The sequence below is a fragment of the Mesoplodon mirus genome (assembly GCF_964341445.2).
Source record: "Mesoplodon mirus genome assembly, chromosome: 19".
In the NCBI taxonomy this organism is placed as follows: domain Eukaryota; kingdom Metazoa; phylum Chordata; class Mammalia; order Artiodactyla; family Ziphiidae; genus Mesoplodon; species Mesoplodon mirus.
This window is the reverse complement of record NC_138995.1, coordinates 52,093,985-52,112,307: the sequence shown is the minus strand read 5'-3', so window position 1 is coordinate 52,112,307 and position 18,323 is coordinate 52,093,985. Positions and strand designations below refer to the sequence as shown.

General features: G+C 49.4%; 1 protein-coding gene across 1 annotated transcript; it reads left to right on the top strand.

The window, feature by feature from the left end:
- Positions 1-4,159: 4,159 nt before the first annotated feature.
- LGALS7 (galectin 7) lies at positions 4,160-8,251 on the top strand (the record flags this gene model as incomplete). Its single annotated transcript, XM_082606667.1, has 4 exons — positions 4,160-4,270; positions 6,480-6,568; positions 7,310-7,511; positions 8,138-8,251. The coding sequence occupies 4 exons, from the start codon at positions 4,160-4,162 to the stop codon at positions 8,249-8,251; spliced, it is 516 nt and encodes a 171-aa protein (XP_082462793.1).
- Between the last annotated feature and the right edge of the window lie 10,072 nt (positions 8,252-18,323).

The following is an 18,323-nucleotide window of genomic DNA, read 5'->3' as shown; positions in this document are numbered from 1 at the left end:
GCAGGCCCCTAGTTCCCAGTAGCCAAACTCCGCTTTAAACTGCTGCTGCCTAGCCGTGTTCTGGAGGCTTCTACGCCAGGAAAGTGCAGAGAGCATAGCAAGCCGTGGAGTCCCCAGCCCCGGACCCGCGATGCTCCGCGGAGGCGCCGGAACCTCTCTGCATGCCACCCCCCAAAACAAGCGACCTCTGCGCCCACCTGTCTCGCGGACCTGGGCGCACCTCTGGCCACCGCGGCCCAGGACGGAGTTGCGGGGCTCAGCTGGCCGGCGGTGGACGCTGGGGCGGGTGGGGACCCGGGCTCCAGCCCCGAGGCAGTGTGGACCCGCCAGGCCCACCTCCGTTCCCGCTTCCCGGAAAGCCTGCCTCCCATTTTTTGTTCCACCTCCAGAAGCACCTGGTGCCATGGATTCCCGAGCTGTTTGGTGGCTCTGAATTCAATGAGTTTCTTCTATAGTTTTCCAACTCCAGCCTAGGATTCAATTTCTGGGGTTTCCTAAGAGGTCACCACATATCCAGTACCTAAATTTGTCTTCTCTCTCCTTTTCTTTGGCCCTGAGGGTTTACAACTTTAAAAAATCCTTTAAAACATACTGGTTAAGGGCCAGACGCCTGGGATCATTTTTTTGGCCCTGCATTCCCTGACGGCGTGATCTGATGTCAGTTGCTTTTCTCGTTATGTCCGTACAACAGGGATGACGGCAGTCCCCACCTCATAAACTTGATTAGATGACAGAAACTGAAGGGTGAATGTCGATCAAGCGCCTGGAGCTGTGTGACACATACCAGGATATGCCATTTGCATGGGAGTAACTGCCGCTAGTGGGTTTTAGGAAGGGAGCCACATTCAAGTGACACCTTCTCTAAGTTTGATGTGTCAGCCACATACATTCAGATGACGTTGTTGCCTGACCAAACTTGATCTAGTATTTTGTCTAGCTGAGTTCCTTTCCTATTTTTCTTGCCTGGCAGGGCCACAATGTTTGTAGATATTCAAATGACACAAAGGGTCCACACATCTTTTGTCTTGCCTGACTTTGTTTTTTAATTTATTTATTTATTTATTTATTTATTTTTGGCTGTGTTGGGTCTTTCTTGCTGTGTGCGGGCTTTCTCTAGTAGCGGCGAGCGGGAGCTACTCTTCGTTGCAGTGCGCGGGCTTCTCATTGCAGTGGCTTCTCTTGCTGTGGAGCACGGGCCGTAGGCACGTGGGCTTCAGTGGTTGTGGCTCGGGGGCTCTAGAGCACAGGCTCAGTAGTTGTGGCGCACGGGCTTAGTTGCCCTGCGGCATGTGGGATCTTCCCGGACCAGGGCTCGAAGCCGTGTCCCCTGCATTGGTAGGGAGATTCTCAACCACTGCACCGCCAGGGACGTCCCTGTATACACATTTAAATGTCTTACATGATCCTGGAGCCCTCATAAGGAAATAAACGCAAAGAAACAGCTAAACCTTCAAGCTAAGAACAATAAAAGCAGTTGTGGAAAAGTAACTAATATGTGGGGAGGCTAAAGGAAGGTAAGAATTATTTTAACAAGGCCTGTTTTTATTGAACCCTCTAGGTCTCAGCTTGCTGATAAAAATGTTACTTTCCTTGGGTATAAGTAGGGTGTCTTTCACATAGTAGTTTTTCTCTCCTGTTTTCAGGAGAACAGGGGAGATGAGAATGCCCGTCCTGTGTTGGCTGCTTTCCAAGTGCTCTTAGCTCAAACTAATCCTCATGCCAAAGGGGCATATTTTGTTATCGTTGTTGGTGTTTAATATTTATTTACTTAGGCTGTGCCAGGTCTTCATTGTGGCATGCAGGATCTTTATTTGCAGCATGCAAACTCTTAGTTGTGGCATGTGGGATGTAGTTCCCTGACCAGGGATCGATCCCAGGCCCCCTGCATTGGGAGAGTGGGGTCTTACCCACTGGACCGCCAAGGAAGTCCCAAAGGGTAATATTTTGGGTGGCATATTTGTCACCCTTCAACACACACATATTTACATCCATCTTTCTTTCTCTTTTATGTGTATATAATACTCATCAGTCACAGACGGCAGGTATGACTCCACTCATACAAGGTACCCGGAACAGTGAAATTCACAGAGAGAGGAAGTAGTAGGGTGGTGGCCAGGGGGTGCGGACAGGGGAACAGGGAGCCAGTGTTTAGTGGGTACAGGTTTCAGTTGGGGAAGGTGAAAAAGTTCTGGGGATGGATGGTGGTGAGGGTTGCACAACAAATTTAATCATGTAATTATTAGCTCACACGGACACCTCCATTTCCAGCCCGATGTCACAGGGTTCACGGCCCATTTCTTTGGTCCACACCTATACGTCCCTCCTCTGACAGGGAGAGAGCAGCTCTGGACTTGCTTCCATCGCTGACACCCATACGGCATTTCCTCCCCCTGGGGAAGCCGCCCTCCCTCGCTGGGCTCCAGCACCTCTCAGTGATCCTCACCTCTGCACAGACACCTCCTTCCACGTCGGGGCTGCGTTCCCCGCTGTTCCGCCACCCTCCTTGCCCCCCTCCTGAGGGCCAGCCTCTGCTGAGCACCCTCCTCACCGGCGCCCTCTGACACCCCAGCTGACCCAGCCCTGGGGGAGGGGTGCCCCCTCAGCCCCCTCACCGCGCCCAGTGGGACCCCACACCCCAGAGGCAGTACTTACTCACCCGCCTAACAGCTGGAGCACCCAACTGCTCAGCAGAAGAAGGAAAAGAAGGCAGAAGAGGAGAAACAGCAAATTAGTGTTTTCACAGCGCAAGATGGAAATGTACAAGATTACTTTGGCTTTGGAGAGACAGTGGAAATACTTGAAACTCAACATGTCAAAATCCCACATTCTGATTAAAATGTTTAAAGGGGTTTAATGAACTCAGTTTATCAATGGAACCAAATATGACAGCAACTGCTTCTCCTTTGCAAGTGATTGCATTTGATACAATTTACTATATTTATAAATAAAACTGTAAGGTTTCCAGTGGACTTCCTAGCTTAAGAAAAAGTCACATTTTGGGGAATTCCCTGGTGGTCCAGTGGTTAGGACTCGGTGCTTTCATTGCCGAGGGCCCGGGTTCAATTCCTCATCAGGGGAAAAAGATCCCACAAGTCAAGCACAGCAGGGCCAAAAAAAAAAAAAAAAAAAAAGGTCAGATTTTTAAAACATGTCATTTTCCTCATTGGTAAACTAATTTACAAAACCAATCCAGCCCCTGAATTATCTTCGCTGTATATGAAAACCAACCCCAAGGCTCCAAGAAGCTGACATGGACACAGCCTGGGATTTTCAATTCCTACAAACACCGTGGTACACTTAGTACTTTTCGCCCCAGTTATTTCTGAAGGAGGGGAAAGCCAGCAAACTCAGCCCGCTGGGCATCCCTCTCTTTGTTTTCATGGCAAATGAGCGTGGTGGCTCTTAAATGCTGAGGAGTGACAGTGTTTCCTAGGGCAGGTGGAGGAGGTCTGGCTGTTTCAGGGGCTAAAACTTGATTGGGGTGGTGGTTGCCCAGGTCTGTGTATTGTCAAGGCTCATGGAAGTGTTCCGGTCAAACCTGGATGATTTACGAGCGTGACCTACAGCTTGAGAAAACAAAGAGTATCAGGAAGTAAGGACATCCGCCACTTATTTAGAGGTGAAACAAAAATGCTCCTTAGCATATTATTCCGGAACTGATTGAAGATAACCAACACAAGTGAGCAAGAATCCATCCAGGATGCCCATATGTGACTGCTGGAAATGAACGAGCAGTCAAACTGGTAACAGACTCAATGCAAACATTTGGCCAAACATCAAGTTCAAGTCAGGACTTTCAGGTCGGCAGCATGTGGGGAAATATCCAACCACAATGAAGAAATCAGGGAAAAGATGAGCTAGTGGGATACACAGCAATATACAGCATGAGGTATAGAAAAGGGACACCCTGAGTGATCAGAGTAATGGAGTCCATCATCCTGGGAAACTCTCCACCCGAGTAGAGGTTGGTGTTACCACCTCAGACCCCACTGTCCTGTCTATTGAAAGTCCCGATGAGGTGCCCTTGGCACACAGAGCGGCTCCAGCCCAGGCCCTGGCCCGCCCTTGCTGTGAGGCCTTGGTGAGAGGCTGGCCCTCTCTAAGCTTGCTTTCTCCTCTGCCAAATGGGGGTGCCTGCAGCCCCCAACGAAAGGCCTAAATGCAGCTGCCCAGCCTCCCTGTCCGAGGCCTGCCTGGCTCCTCCAACTGCCCTAGCTGTGTGGTCAGGGGCCCGGAGGGAGGCTGGGACGCCCGCGAGGCTGTGGATCAGGTTCTGAGTCTGCTTGTCTCCACCCAAAATTTCCATTCCTGGCTCTGCCCCAGGCCTCTTGTCCCTCTGTCGGGTGGGGCGCCAATGGGGGTGGGGTGCTGGGAGTAGGGCGGTGGAAACGGAGAGGGGGCTGCTAGGAGGGGCTTCTGCCCAGCTCCCCACCTCCCCGTCCCTGTCTTCCAGAACTCTCTTTCAGCATTCTCCCTCTGACCCCACCCTTCATACCTGGATTCTTCTTCTGGAGTTTGGGGCTGTGGGGAGTGGAAATGGGCCTGGGTGGAGGGTCCCACTTCTTTCTCTTCCTTGGTCTGGCTGGGGGGCAGGTCATAGGAGACCCCTCCTTCCCCGCCCCTTGTCCTGAACATCGGATGGGAGAGAGGAAGGGTTTTGGGAGGAGGAGGGAGAGAGACTCGAAGGAGAGAAACAGGAACTTGTCGGGGGGCGGGGGGACAGAGACACAGGACAGCCAGAGCGACAGAGAGTCAGAGAGACTGGGGCATCCTGGAGACAGAATAAACCAGAGAGAAACTACCAGAGATCAAGAAAGCCAGAGACACAGTCCCCGTGGTACTGCACAGCTGTGGTTTTTGGGCAAACTGCTTCTCATTTCTGAGCCTCAGTTTCCTTATCTGTCAAATAAGGGGGATCAATGGCCCTCCCTCAGTGGCCTGTCTGAGATCAGTGGTCTGTGGCACATGCTACAAAGGCCAGAGGCTCCGTTAATGGCAGCTGTGGTATCTTTTATTCCTTCTTTCACCCATATTTGCGGAGCACTTATGTGTGCCAGGCACTGCACGAGGGACCGAGGAGACAGCCTTGACCATCAGGCAAAATATCCTGCCCCTCTGAGCTCCCTTTCCTATTATTATTGTTGTTGCCATGGTTATTGTTATATTACAGAAGCATAAACTGGAATTTCAGTGCAGACACATCCTTAGCCCTAGTCAGCAGGTCCTAACCTGGGAGAGAGGGTCCAGAGTTGCAACCCACAGCTTAGCCTCTCAGGACTCGAGTTTTCCATGATGAAATGGGCACGAGAGTGTTTTCTCTCCGCCAGGCACCAGGAAGGTAGGGCTGGAGGGATGGTGGCTCAATGAGCCTTCTCTGATGTTTTTTTTTTTTTTTAAATAAATAAATTTATTTATTTATTTTTGGCTGCGTTGGGTCTTTGTTGCTGCACACAGGCTTTCTCTAGCTGTGGCGAGCGGGGGCTACTCTTCGCTGCCATGCACGGGTTTCTCACTGAGGTGGCTTTTCTTGTTGCAGAGCACGGGCTCTAGGCCTGTGGGCTTCAATAGTTGTGGCACATGGGCTCAGTAGCTGTGGGACGCAAGCTCAGTAGTTGTGGCTCACAGGCTGTAGAGCGCAGGCTCAGTAGTTGTGGTGCACGAGCTTAGTTGCTCTGAGGCATGTGGGATCTTCCTGGACCAGGGATCGAACCTGTGTCCTCACCCCTGGCAGGTGGATTCTTAACCACTGCGCCTCCAGGGAAGTCCCTATAATGCTATTATTATTGTCATTATTCTTAACTGTTCCTATCATCATCAGCTCAGAGGAGAGGGACCGTACACCTGGGAATACTCAGGGATTGCAGGGGTGTCAGAGGCCCTAGAAGGAGGGTGCTGGCCCGCATGGCCCCAGGGCCAGGGTTTGTGCCAGGTGTGGGTGGTGGGTGTGGAAAGGGGTGACGGTGAGTCACCAGGGCCAGTCACGCCCTGCTTCTACTTAAGGTCCCAGCAGCCATACCCACCACCACCACTGCCTGTCTGCTGTTCCAGCCATGGCCGGGATAATTGTGAGTGCTTCGGGGGAGTGGGGGTGGCGAGGTTTTGGATCTAAGGGTGCACTGGAATGGGGTAGGGGCTGGTGCTTTGCTGAGGTCTCCTGTTTCAAGCAGAAAGTGGGTGTTCGGGCGTGCTATGATGTTCTGGGTTGTTGTTTCTGGGTTGACCCAATCCATCTCATGTTCCCATCTCCCTTGGTGTTTCCCCCTTACTTTCTACCTCTCTGAGTATCTTCCTGTTGATTCTTTGTGTTCCTCTCTCCAACCCTTTCCCTACGCCTGGCTCTCTTTCCTTTGCCTCTGTGCCCTTTCTGCTCTCTGATTCTGCTGGCCTGGGTCCTGGTCATGTTTCCCCGGCGCTGACCCATGTGTCTCTCTCCTCTGCCTCCCTGATCCACTTTGGCCCCCGCACCCCTGCTGCTGCAGAAGTTGCCCTACAAGGTCTCGCTGCCCGATGGCTTCAAAGTTGGCACCGTGATGAAAGTTCGTGGTGTTGTCCCCAAGGATGCTGAGAGGTGAGACCTCCAAGCCTCAGCGGTAAGGGATGGGAGGTCTCCAAGCTCAGCTGACCCCACTTCTTACAGCCCAGAGAACGAAGCCCCAGGCCAACTTTGCCCACCAGGATCTTGGAATCCCCAAGCTATTTCCCACCTTCTGGCATCTCATGTCTTACTCATTTGTCCCAGGACAGTGTACCTGGGGTCCCTACAACCTTCTAAGAATCTGGGAGTTCCAGGGCAATCCAAGGCTCTTACTTATTGTAAGACTTCCAGTCTGAGTCTGAAGCAACTGTGGAAACACAGCCTGTGAGTCAGAGGTGCCCTGGGCACCTGGGAGGCCCCAGCAATCAAACCTATGACTTCCTGGGTCGGGAGCTTCAGGATTTCTGGGAATCTACGATGCCTGGGAATACTGGGGTCCCTGGTACTGTTCCCAGCCCTCTGGGAATTGGGGGATCAGGAGCACTGTGGTTGGGAACCAGGAGCACCCTGGTCTTCAGGACCATGACTCCTTGGCAACTCCCAGACTCTAGAAATGAGGGGGACCCAGGCCATAGTACAGTGACCCTCGCCTAGGTGGATGTGTGTCCAGGTCCCCAGTTGGTTTCTGGATGTCCTGGAATCTGGGCTCCTTGGCCTCCAGTCCACCACCCCTCCTTCACTGGCGTGTGGCTCTCAGGTCCCTGTAAACTTGGATGTGCTCTGGCAATCGGTAAGTCCTCTCTTTGACGCCCCCTCCCATCTGCCACCTAACAGCTTCTACATAAACCTGATGTGCAGTGACAAGGATGACAGTGACATCGTCCTGCATTTCAACCCCCGGCCGGGTAAGTCCACGGTGGTCTTCAACACCCTGAAGTGCGGCGACTGGGGCCCAGAGGAGCGCGAGAGTGACCCTGCCCTCCTGGGTGGTGAGACCTTCGACCTGCTCCTGATCGCCAACAGAGAAGGCTTCAAGGTGCGTCTCTGTCCCAGGGGTGGCCGCCAACACCCAGGTCTCTTCCCTTGGCAAGGCCAGGAAGGCCCTTGGCGGAGGTGGGGAGCAAAGGCGCGGCCAAGGCTGGACAGGGCGTCCCCAGTCCCTCACCTCCCCTGGCGCAAGCGCACTAGAGAGCAGGCGTATGGCGGTGACAAGGACGCGAGAGCACGAGCCCAAAGGGTGGGTGTCCAGCGGGGAGGCGTGGACATCCCGGACCCTATTCCCTGTCCACTGGCATCTGACGTAGCGGCTCTGGGGCAGGGGGATGGATGGGTTGGGAGACAGGACCCAAAATAAGTCCCAGCAGGGAGTGGTCGCTGTAGACCCTCCACCACCTAGGCCGTTCTCCACTTTCAAGCTGTGCGTCACAGTGAGGCGGTGGACGCGGGCACCGTGGAGACCACATCCACCGCCAAAGCTTAAAAAGCACCCCCGTGCCAACAATGAACTCATTGAATCCTCACGGCAAGGGCTTAGGATCAAGAGTAGCCCTTTTCCTCAATGCGGAGTTGCGGGGGTGACGAGGTCACGCAGCGTGGGTATGAGTCGGCAATGACCCCGCAGTCGCCTCGGGAACCATAAACCCTGTCTCCTCGCCCCTGCAGTTTGTGCTCGGGGACAAGGAATACCACGAGTTCAGCTACCGGCTCCCACCAGAGCGCGCGCTCTTGGTAGAAGTGGACGGGGACGTGCAGCTGGAGTTCGCGAAGATCTTCTGAGCCTTCCCTGGAGGGCCGGTGGGGACGGGGCACAGGGGTCTTGGGTGACAAATAAAGTCTTAGCCTCTCTTCTGTGCGCCCCCTGTGTGTCTGTGTCTCCTTCATATAGACGAGGATAGCAGGCTCAGGGAGGTGAAGACACTGACGAAGGGTCACACAGCGATTGCGTGGCCGCGGCGGGTCCGGGCCTGGATCTCCGAGGGCACTTTGTGTCCCTGGAGGCCTGAGGAGGGTCACGATCTGGCGGAGGTGGGGCTTTGGCTTGCCCCCCTGCAGCACTTTGCAAAGCAGCCAGGTGGTAATGCGGTGGGGGGCGACTTTAGGGAATTTGCAGGGGCCCAAGCCATCCCTTGGCGCCCGCTCCGTGGGTGTAACGGACCCCCCAATCGGTACGTGTGCAAACAGGTCCCTTGGAGACCCCAGCCTCGCGGAGAAGATGCGTGTATCTCCGGCTCCCCGCGCCGATGCCCGAGGTTTTATGCCTCTCCGTCGCTTCCCCGGCCTCTCGGCGCCTGCAGACAGGTGGCGCAGGAAGGGGCTTGGAAGCCAATCAGGGCGTGGCCGGCCTCTCATCTGTCCCCGAGTTGGGACAGGGCCCGCCAGTTCGCGCCCCGAGGCAGTCGCATACTGCAGCGACACGGGACGCGTGGGGCCGTGCTCCTGTGACCCCGCTGCTGTCGAAAGCGCCGTTCTCACACTTCTTCCTCCTCGGCTCACTCAACGGCCCTGCGACACCGGCCCTACCCGAGGGATTCTGGAGGGGGAACGGGGAGCGGGGTACATGCAGAAGCCCAGTCAGCCCTGAGTGCCAGGTGGGGATTTTCTGGTTTCAGGGGGGTGGTTTTGTTGTCCCTACAAGGCCACTCGTGGGAGAGGAGCCCAGACCACGGGAGCGCCCCCGAATCCCGCAACCACAAGGCACTCGCATCGGCCGTGGTTCTGAGCAGCGGACGGAGAGGGGATTGGAAGCTGCGTGCCAGCAGCGCACCACGTGTTGGAAAGTCCGGAGCCGCGCCCCTGCCGGATGTTTCTCGGCCTGGAACCTTGCGAAACCAGTGATATGTTGCCCCCTCCTGGCCGCTGGCAACATTGCAATCTTGGCAATCGGTGCAGAAGCAGGGGCCTGTTTTCCTTGGTTTCACCTTAAAGAGAGGTGGAAAATCCTGTGGGACCACCAAGCCTGGGCGCCAGTTCGAGCCCTTTCAGGACCTGAGCTTTTTCTGTACTTTGCAAACCGCCTATAGCTACCTTTCCCCATGCCGGCCCTCCTGAATATGTTTCTGGGGGCAATGGAATGAGGGGTCCCCTGCGGAGACCTGAGAAAATCTGGCATCCCTTGGGACTCCAGGGCTCATTGTTAAATGAATTAATTTTTATTTTATGTGTGTTTTCATGTAGTTATTGAACATTAAAAAATGTTTGTAAAGATAACATACTATACAGTTCGAATTTCAAAAATTACAGTGGAAAGTAAGGCACTATTGGCACAATCACAAAGGGGGTTGGATTCTGCCCTTTAGATGGTAATGACTCATCAGTGTTAATTTCCTGGCTTTCACCTCTGTCTTACCGTGTATATAGTGGAGAATGTTCTTATTTATACAAAATACAAACTATTTGGAGATAAAGAGGCAGCATGTTGGCAACTTATTCATAAATCGTTCAAGAAAAAAGTGAAGTTTATATTGTACTTAAAACTTTTTGTCATTTCAAGAAATATATATATATATATATATATACATTATATCATATATGTATGATATGATCTTATATGTAGAATTCCCTAAAGATTCTCCCCCCCTTGCTAAAACTTGAATGAATGAATTCAGGAAAGTAGCAGGACACATAGTCAACACACAAAAATCAGCTGCACTTTCCTACGCTGAGACTTTGTTTTTGTAACAGAGAGATATATATACTGCTTCATTCATTTTGCTGGCTTCCTAGGGCTCCACTGCAAGGAGAAACACAACTAAAGTCACTTGAACCCGCTGGATGTCTACTGGTGTCATATCATCTCCTACATACAAACGACATTTCAGTGAGTTTCCTTGGACCTACCTACAACAGCCCAAAGCTTTTACCTTTTTTATAATCTCCACTGTGATTAGAAAATATATGCATAAAAAAAGAAGGAAAATATATGCACACTTATTGTACAGTTTTGAATAAGAATTTTTAAATCACCCACAATTTTACCACTCTGAAATAATCACTCAATATATTAGTGTGTTTCTTTCTAGTCATTTTTATATAATAATTTATCTACATTGTACACTTTGTGGAAAATTGGAATATATATATTTATATACCTATTTAGCTAACATTTCCTGAGTCCCTACTACGTGTTAGTCACTGTGCTAACCATTTGTTCAATCCTTAAAATGACTCTCTGAGATACTTTTTTTTCATTTATAGAAAGACAATATTTTTTATTTTAAAAAAATTTTAAACTTTTTTATTGAAGTATAGTTGATTTACAGTATTGTGTTAATCACTGCTGTACAGCAAAGTGATTCAGTTATATATATACACACACACACACACATTCCCTATTTATTTATTTATTTACTTATTTATTTAGGGCTGCACTGGGTCTTTGTTGCTGAACCCGGGCTTTCTTTAGTTGCGGCGAGTAGGGGCTACTCTTTGTTGTGGTGCGCGGGCTTCTCATTGCGGTGGCTTCTCTTGTTGTGAAGCATGGGCTCTAGGTGTGTGGCATTCAGTAATTGTGGCATGAGGGCTCAGTAGTTGTGGCACACGGGCTTAGTTGCTCCGCGGCATGTGGGATCTTCCTGGACCAGGGATCGAACCCATGTCCCCTGAATTGGCAGGAGGATTCTTAACGACTGCGTCACCCGGGAAGCCCCCTGTTTTAATTAGATTGTTGTTTTCTTATTATTGGGTTATGAGTTCTTTATATTTTCTGGATATAGTCCTTTGCCAAATATATGTATTGTGAATTTGTAATATGTATTTTCCTCTATGTAAACACAGACTAAAAACAAAAGACTAATTTTTTTTCATTTTTTAAACTGTGCCTTTCTCAGAGCAGAAGTGTTTAATTGATGAATTCCACCATATCAGGTTTTGTTTTTTTTTTTTCTGTTATGGTGTGTGCCTTTGTGTCCTATTTAAGAAAGCTTTGGAAATTCCCTAGCGGTCCAGTCGTTAGGACTCGGCACTTTCACTGCCAAGGTCCAGGTCCAATCCCTGGTGCGGGAACTAAGATGCTGCAAGCCTCTCGGCATGGGCAAAAAGAAAAAGAAAAAAGAAAAAAAAGAAATTTTTGTCTACCTAGGGTCACAATTTTTAAAATGTTTCCTTCTAGCTGTTTTATAGTTTTAGCACATATGCTTGGGTCTATGATCTATTTTTAGTTAATTTTTTGTATGGTGTGATGTAAGGGTTGCGGTTCACGTGGGCTTCAGTAGTTGTGGCATACGGGCTCAGTAGTTGTGGCTTGTGGGCTCTACAGTGCAGGCTCAGTAGTTGTGGTGCACGGGCTTAGTTGCCCTGCAGCATGTGCGATCATAGCTCCCTGACCAGGGATTGAACCTGTGTCCCCCACATTGGAAGGCAGATTCTTTACCACCAGACCACCAGGGAAGTCCCTTGGAGTCTGTTTTTAAGGAACTCACTCTAAGACACAGGGTGATTTAAATATATGTGTCATTTAAGTTAAACTCCAGGGGCCATCAGTTGGCCTAAGCTGGAATACACACTTCCAGAAGAGTCAGCCAGCATCTGATCAAAAGCCAAATAGGCAGTTACCTCAAGGGCTTCAACTATCTTTGAGAAACACCAGAGACTTCACTAATTAGCATGATGAATGTTAGAAATGGCTTTTCATTTGCGTATTGAGTGGCTTATTAATAGTTAACATAGTGGGTGTTAAAAATGGCCTGTTATTGATGAAATTGGTAGCTTGCAGTGTTGACTAAAGTATTTAGACACTTTCCACCCTTGTTTGAATAGTGTATAAGAATCTAGTAAACTTTCATCATTTTCCGTAAGGTGAAAAAAGAAACCTACAGATTAAAAGCGATTTAAGAGGCATGTCAATCAACTTCAGTGAATCTACCTTATTTGGGTCCTGATCCAAATAAATTACTAATAATTTTATTACATTTATGTGACAATTGGAAAAGTGGATATTTGATGATATTAAGGAATTATTGTTAATTTTCTTGGTGTGACAATGGTATTCAGGTTATGGTTTTCTTTAAGAGTTTTTATCTTAGAAGAATACATTGAAATATTTACTAAGGAAATGAAATGATGTCTGGGATTTGCTTCAAAATTATACAAGAGGAGTGGGGTAGAAGTGAAGCTGGATTTGAGTTAAAAATTGTTGAGTCTGGCTGATCAAGATACGAGGGTTCATTATGTCCTTCAGTCTGCTTTTGTTTGTGTTTTAAATTTTCTGTAACAAAAAGTACTTTTTAGAGAACAGTATCATACTGTGGGTATTCTTCTGAGGCTTGCTTTTTCACTGAACATTATGTTTCTGAGAATCACCCATGCTGTATCTGCAGTTCACGCAATTTTCACTTCTGTGTAGTCTTCCCTTGTATGAACATGGCGCAATTTTCTCATTTTGCTGACAAAAGATATTTGAGATGTTTTCAGGTTTTTGCTATTACAAACCATGCTGCTATGAACGTTTTTGAACAGGTCTCCTGTGATACATGTCACACGTGTTTCTTTAGGATACGTATACCTGGGAGTGGAATTGCTGGGTTATAGCATAGGCATTTGCTGAGTGATGCCAAATTGTCTTCTAAAGTGTTTGTACCAAGTTACACCTCTCCATCAGCACTTCTGTCGCTCCACATCCTTGTCAACACTTGATATTTTCAGACTTCTTAACTTTCTTCCTCATCTAGCAGGATAATGGTATTTCATATGGTTCTAATTAGCATTTCTTAGCATATGCATATCAGCATATGCTTATTGGCCATGCTGCTTATTTGGCAACTGCTTATTCATGTTTTTGCCCATTTTCTATTGAGTCAACTTGTTTATTTACAGGGGCTCTTTGTATATTCTGAATACTGACCTTTTGAGAAGCAGTATAGTATAATCAGTAAGCCAGACCACCAGATTCAAATCCTGAGTGTGCAACTGTGAGAGCATGGGCACAACACCACACTTCCCTGTATCTCAGTTTCCTCATCTGTAAAATGGGGTCACTATAAACCTTACCTTTTGCTATGGGCTGAATGTTTGTACCCCTCCCCACCAATTCATATGTTGAAGCCCTAACCCCCAATGTGGTGGTAGTTAGAGGTGGGGCCTTTGGGAGGTAATTAGGTTTAGATGAAATCATAAGGGTGGGGGTCCCCATGATGGAATTAGTGCCCTGATAAGAAGAGGAAGAGAGGGAATTCTCTGGTGGACCAGTGGTTAGGACTCAGCACTTTCACTGCCGGGGTCTGGGTTCAATCCCTGGTCGGGGAATTAAGATCCCACAAAAAAGAAAAAAAAAAAAAAAAAACAGATGGGACATAGAATTAAATATAGTGAAAAACTATAGATCTTCCAAATGAAACAAAATAAATAAAAAAGAAGAGGAAGAGACACCAGAGCTCTCTCTCTGCCACGGAAAGATACACCAAGAAGATGGCCATTTGCAAGCCTGGAAGAGAGCTCTCAGCAGAACCTGACCATGCTGACACCCTGATCTGGGACTTCAAGGCTCCAGAACTGAGAAATAATCATCTGTTGTTTGAGCCCCCAGTCTGTGGTCTTTGCTATAGCTGCCAGAGCTGCCAGATCATATTTATGATCTCCTGTGCACAGTCACAGCAAGTGCTCGGTAAATAGTAAGCATTTGTTATTATATGTGTAACAAATATCTGCTCTCTCTGGTGGGTCTTTTCATTTTCATGATAGCATTTCAGGCAAAAAAAAATATTGTTTTTTAAATTTGACTCAAGTGCAGCCTTAACTTGGTGAAACAGGAACACTCTACTTTGCTGGTTAGGTAAGGAAGCAGGAGTAGAAGCCGAGTAACTGGCATCAGACCCCTTACTCCATGACAGTGAAGGATTCCTTACTCCACAGGGAATTGATGTCCTCCACATTCCGGCTAGTGCACCGCTGCAGAGATCATGCCAACTGAATTAGGAAGGTTTCTTTTGGCTGCTGGTGACATAAACAAACAAACAAACAAACAAACAAATAACTTTTTTTTTTAATGGGAAAAAGAGAGGAGAATCATTGACTCCATTAATGTAAAAGTCTGGTTTTGAGCACACCCCATTGAGGAGTTGTCTGCTCGCGGGAATCTTGTCTCTGGCTCTGCTTCCCTCAGCGTTGTCCTCACTCTCAGGCAGGGTCTCCGGACTACACGGCCAAGGTAGAGCTGAGCCACTCGGGGCTTACATCCCGTCCGCTTAGTGGCCTCAGGGAAATAGAAGCCCTGTCCTGACTCCCAGGTACTGAACAAGGGGTGTGACCGAGGGGCGTGACCAGGGGCTGAGGTGCTCTGATTGGCTGTTCTGAGTCACATGCACTTCCCTGGAGCTGCAGGGAGGGGCCAGCCCCACCAGAGCCACAGGGCTTGAGAATGAGGGATCCCTGGGTCCCCAAAACATAATGGGGGTGCTGATTCCAGAAAGAGGTCGGGGGTGCTGGGCTCACAAAGCATCTACTACAGTAACATCAATGCGTTCTTCTTACCTTGGCTGGGGAAAGCGTATTTGGGACTCCGGATTCAAGGAGCGATGTGGGGAGTGATAATCAAGAGAACACTTGCTTGTGGGATGTGAGCAGAGCCCTGAAGCATGGCAGCCGGCAGGCAGCTAGGAAGAGCAGCAGCCTGGAGGGGCCTTGCAGGAGAGGCCGGGGAAGGGGCAGGAAGGAGGCGAGGGCATCTGGCAAGATTTTTACATCATTGCAAGATGTCAGTCAGGTTTTACTAAAAGCTTCCTCCTACTGTTAGTGGTACTTTGGGGCAAATAAAGGGGAGAGGGCTGTGACCTCGCGGGGTGAGAACATGGAGAACAGATAATGGGATGGTGGAAGTGACTATAGAAATGGCAGAGACAGCAGCCAGAGCCGGTGGTGATAGGTGACCATAGATGGGATCACAGGACGTAGTCATGACATAGAACGTTCATTGAGCAACTACTGTGTGTCGGGCACTGTTCTGAACATGTCCCACATATCAACTCATATGTTTCTCACAACACCACCCAGAGGTAGGTCTTATTATTGCCCCCATTGTAAAGATGAGGAAACTGAGGCACAGAGAGGATAAGTGACTTGCCCACGACACACAGTTCTAAGTGGCAGATCTGACATTTGAACCCAGGCCCTCTGACTCCTAACCCTGTCACCTGCCTCACATGGAGGGTTGGTCTTTGCAATTCTGTAAGAAGAAAACCTGTTTATAACCTCCTTTTTGTGGCCACACAGCCAGGAGGCACAGACAATATCTGTTGGTCCATCTGGAGGGAAAGATCCCAGAGGGCTGAGGGACATCTAGTATCACAGAGGAGACAAGGCTCTGCTGGGGCAGGAGACCCCCCCTGCTGAGTGTGGAAGGGTTGTGGGGATGAAAACTGGTGAGTTTCGGCCACTTGAAACTTCTTTCTCCCATTTCTTCCAATGGCTCTGAGGTAGGAGATAGATAGGCCCCAGACTCAGCAGCTGCAGCTGGTCTCCTGCTGATGCTTTGAGATGGGATACCAGCGGGAGCATTGGGCCCAGATTGGGTGCATTCTTGTGGATTTCCCAGCCCAACACATGTGCAGAGAAAGCCCTCAGTCTAGGAGAAGGACAAAAGGAGGGAGAAGATGCCAGCTGGAATCCATCTTGGCTGAGAGATGGGTGCCCACTACAGGACAAAGTATGGAGATGATTGGCCAGAAAAACAACCCAGAAAACTGCCCCTATATGAGCGACCTAAGCCACCCCTATTGCTTGCAACTCACTCTGAGTTTGCCTGTGTGCCCTGCCACACGTACTTTGTTTCTTCAGTGTGTACTTTCCTCCATTTTAGACAATCCTCTTTTAAACACCCACCCCCCACTCTCAGGGAGGAAACTGAGCCTCTCCTACCCTGTATCCCCTTGACCAATCCCAAATCCTACCTCCCTATGCTCTTTTATCCGCACCGGTACCCCAGGATGAAAAGGCTAGTCCTGCTGAGGTAACCCATAGTGGGACTCCTATCACCCAGGATCAGGGAGAATATGCCCTCTTAGAGAAGTGGCAAATGGCGAAGGCACAATCAGAGTACCTGTGCCCTTCTTCTGACTTAGGCCAATGCGAACAAAGGCTGGGATGATTTTCTGAAGACCCTAGTAGATTTACTGAAGGATTTCAACCCCTAACCCTGGACTTTGATTTAACTTGGAAGGATGTCCAAATAGTACTATCTACCAGCTGTATCCATGAGAAGAAACACAGGATTTAGACAGCAGTCCAGGGGCACGCTGATCAGCTCACCAGGGACCAACCTCACGTTTATGATGTGGGTGAGGACGCAGTCCCAAATCAGGAGCCCACTTGGGATTATAATTCCCTGCGGGGGAATGAAGGCCAGGAACCACATGGTCCAATGCCCATTAGAAGGAATGAGGAAGACTTCCCTGGTGGTCCAGTGGTTAAGACTCCGTGCTCCCAATGCAGGGGGCGCGGGTTCAATCCCTGGTCAGGGAACTAGATCCCGCATGCAGCAACTAAGACCCAGCGCAGACAAATAAATAAATAAATATTTTTTTTTTAAAAAAAGAAGAAGGAATGAGAAAGTGCATCAGAAAGCCAGTTAACTATGAAAAGGTCAGGGAAGTGACCCAAGAGAAAGAAGAAAACCCAACTCTCTTTCAGGGACGGCTTGTGGAGGCTTTTAGAAAATTTACTAACATAGACCCCTCCACTCCCGGGGGTCAAGCTCTGCTTGGACAACATTTTGTCAGTCTGCCCCAGATATTAGGTGACAACTCCAAAAGTGACAGTTAGGCCCACAAACCCCTATGCACCAACGCTTAGAGGTGACCTTTGGGGTATTTAATAATCGAGATCAAATTCAGGAGGAGCTCAGTGTGAGAAAAGGCAGGCCAAGGCTCAAGCTAAACAGGTAACAGTTGCTATCAGCCATGCCTGGCAACCTCAGGGCAACCCAAAGGGGACAAGGAGTTTCAACCATCAGTCTCGAGGTAAAACCAACAAGAGGGAATGCTTCAAATGTAAGTCAACGGGCCACTGGGCCTGTAAATGCCGGGAGCGCCCCCAGGCCATGCCCAGTCTGCAAAGAGACCGGTCTCTGGAGATGGGCGTGCCCTCAGTTCTGAAGGGGAAAGGAGGCTCCTGCTCTGGATGGCCATGCTGGACAACTGAGGCGGTCCTGGGGATTCTGGTGGCTCCCCCATGCCCCCTCACGAGCTGTCTATCTCTGTCGAGAAGCCCCAGGTGGTCCTTGATGTGGCAGGTAAGAAGATCGATTTTTAAAATTGATACGGGAGCCGCTTATTCTGTCTTGATTTCTCATGCTGGGCCTCTTTCCTCTAAAAGTTGCACAGTTAACTGGTGTTGACAGAAAGCCTTGAGCGCATTACTTCCCTGGGCCTCTCGCTTAGCCAGTTTGAACAGTGTTTGATCTCACATGCCTTTCTAGTTGTTCCTGAGTGTCCTACCCTACTACTGGTGAGACACCTTCTGGGCTCCCTTGGGGCTATATTAGGGTTAAGGGTGGGCCTAGGGCAGCCCTTTATCTTGACCCTGGCTAAGGCAGATCAATGGGAAAAACAAGGGCCGACTTGAAGGCTGATCTTCAGCTCTTGCCTTTTTAATCTGCTTGTTAACTTTGCTTTTTCCAGGTTACAGCAATTCAAGATGATGGCGATGCAGGGATTCCATCCACTGCCTGAAACCAGTCCTGCCGGAATAACAGCAGAAGTTGCCCTGGGGCCCCTAACAAGGCAAGGTAAGAGTTCCGTGGGCCCGATTAGGTAGGGTCTATGAAACCAATGTCAGCCTGAAGAAGCTACAGAAGATGAACCATTGCCCTTCATCCTTCCAATAAGATTTTTTGGGTCCACATCTCTCAGGAGGGATTTGA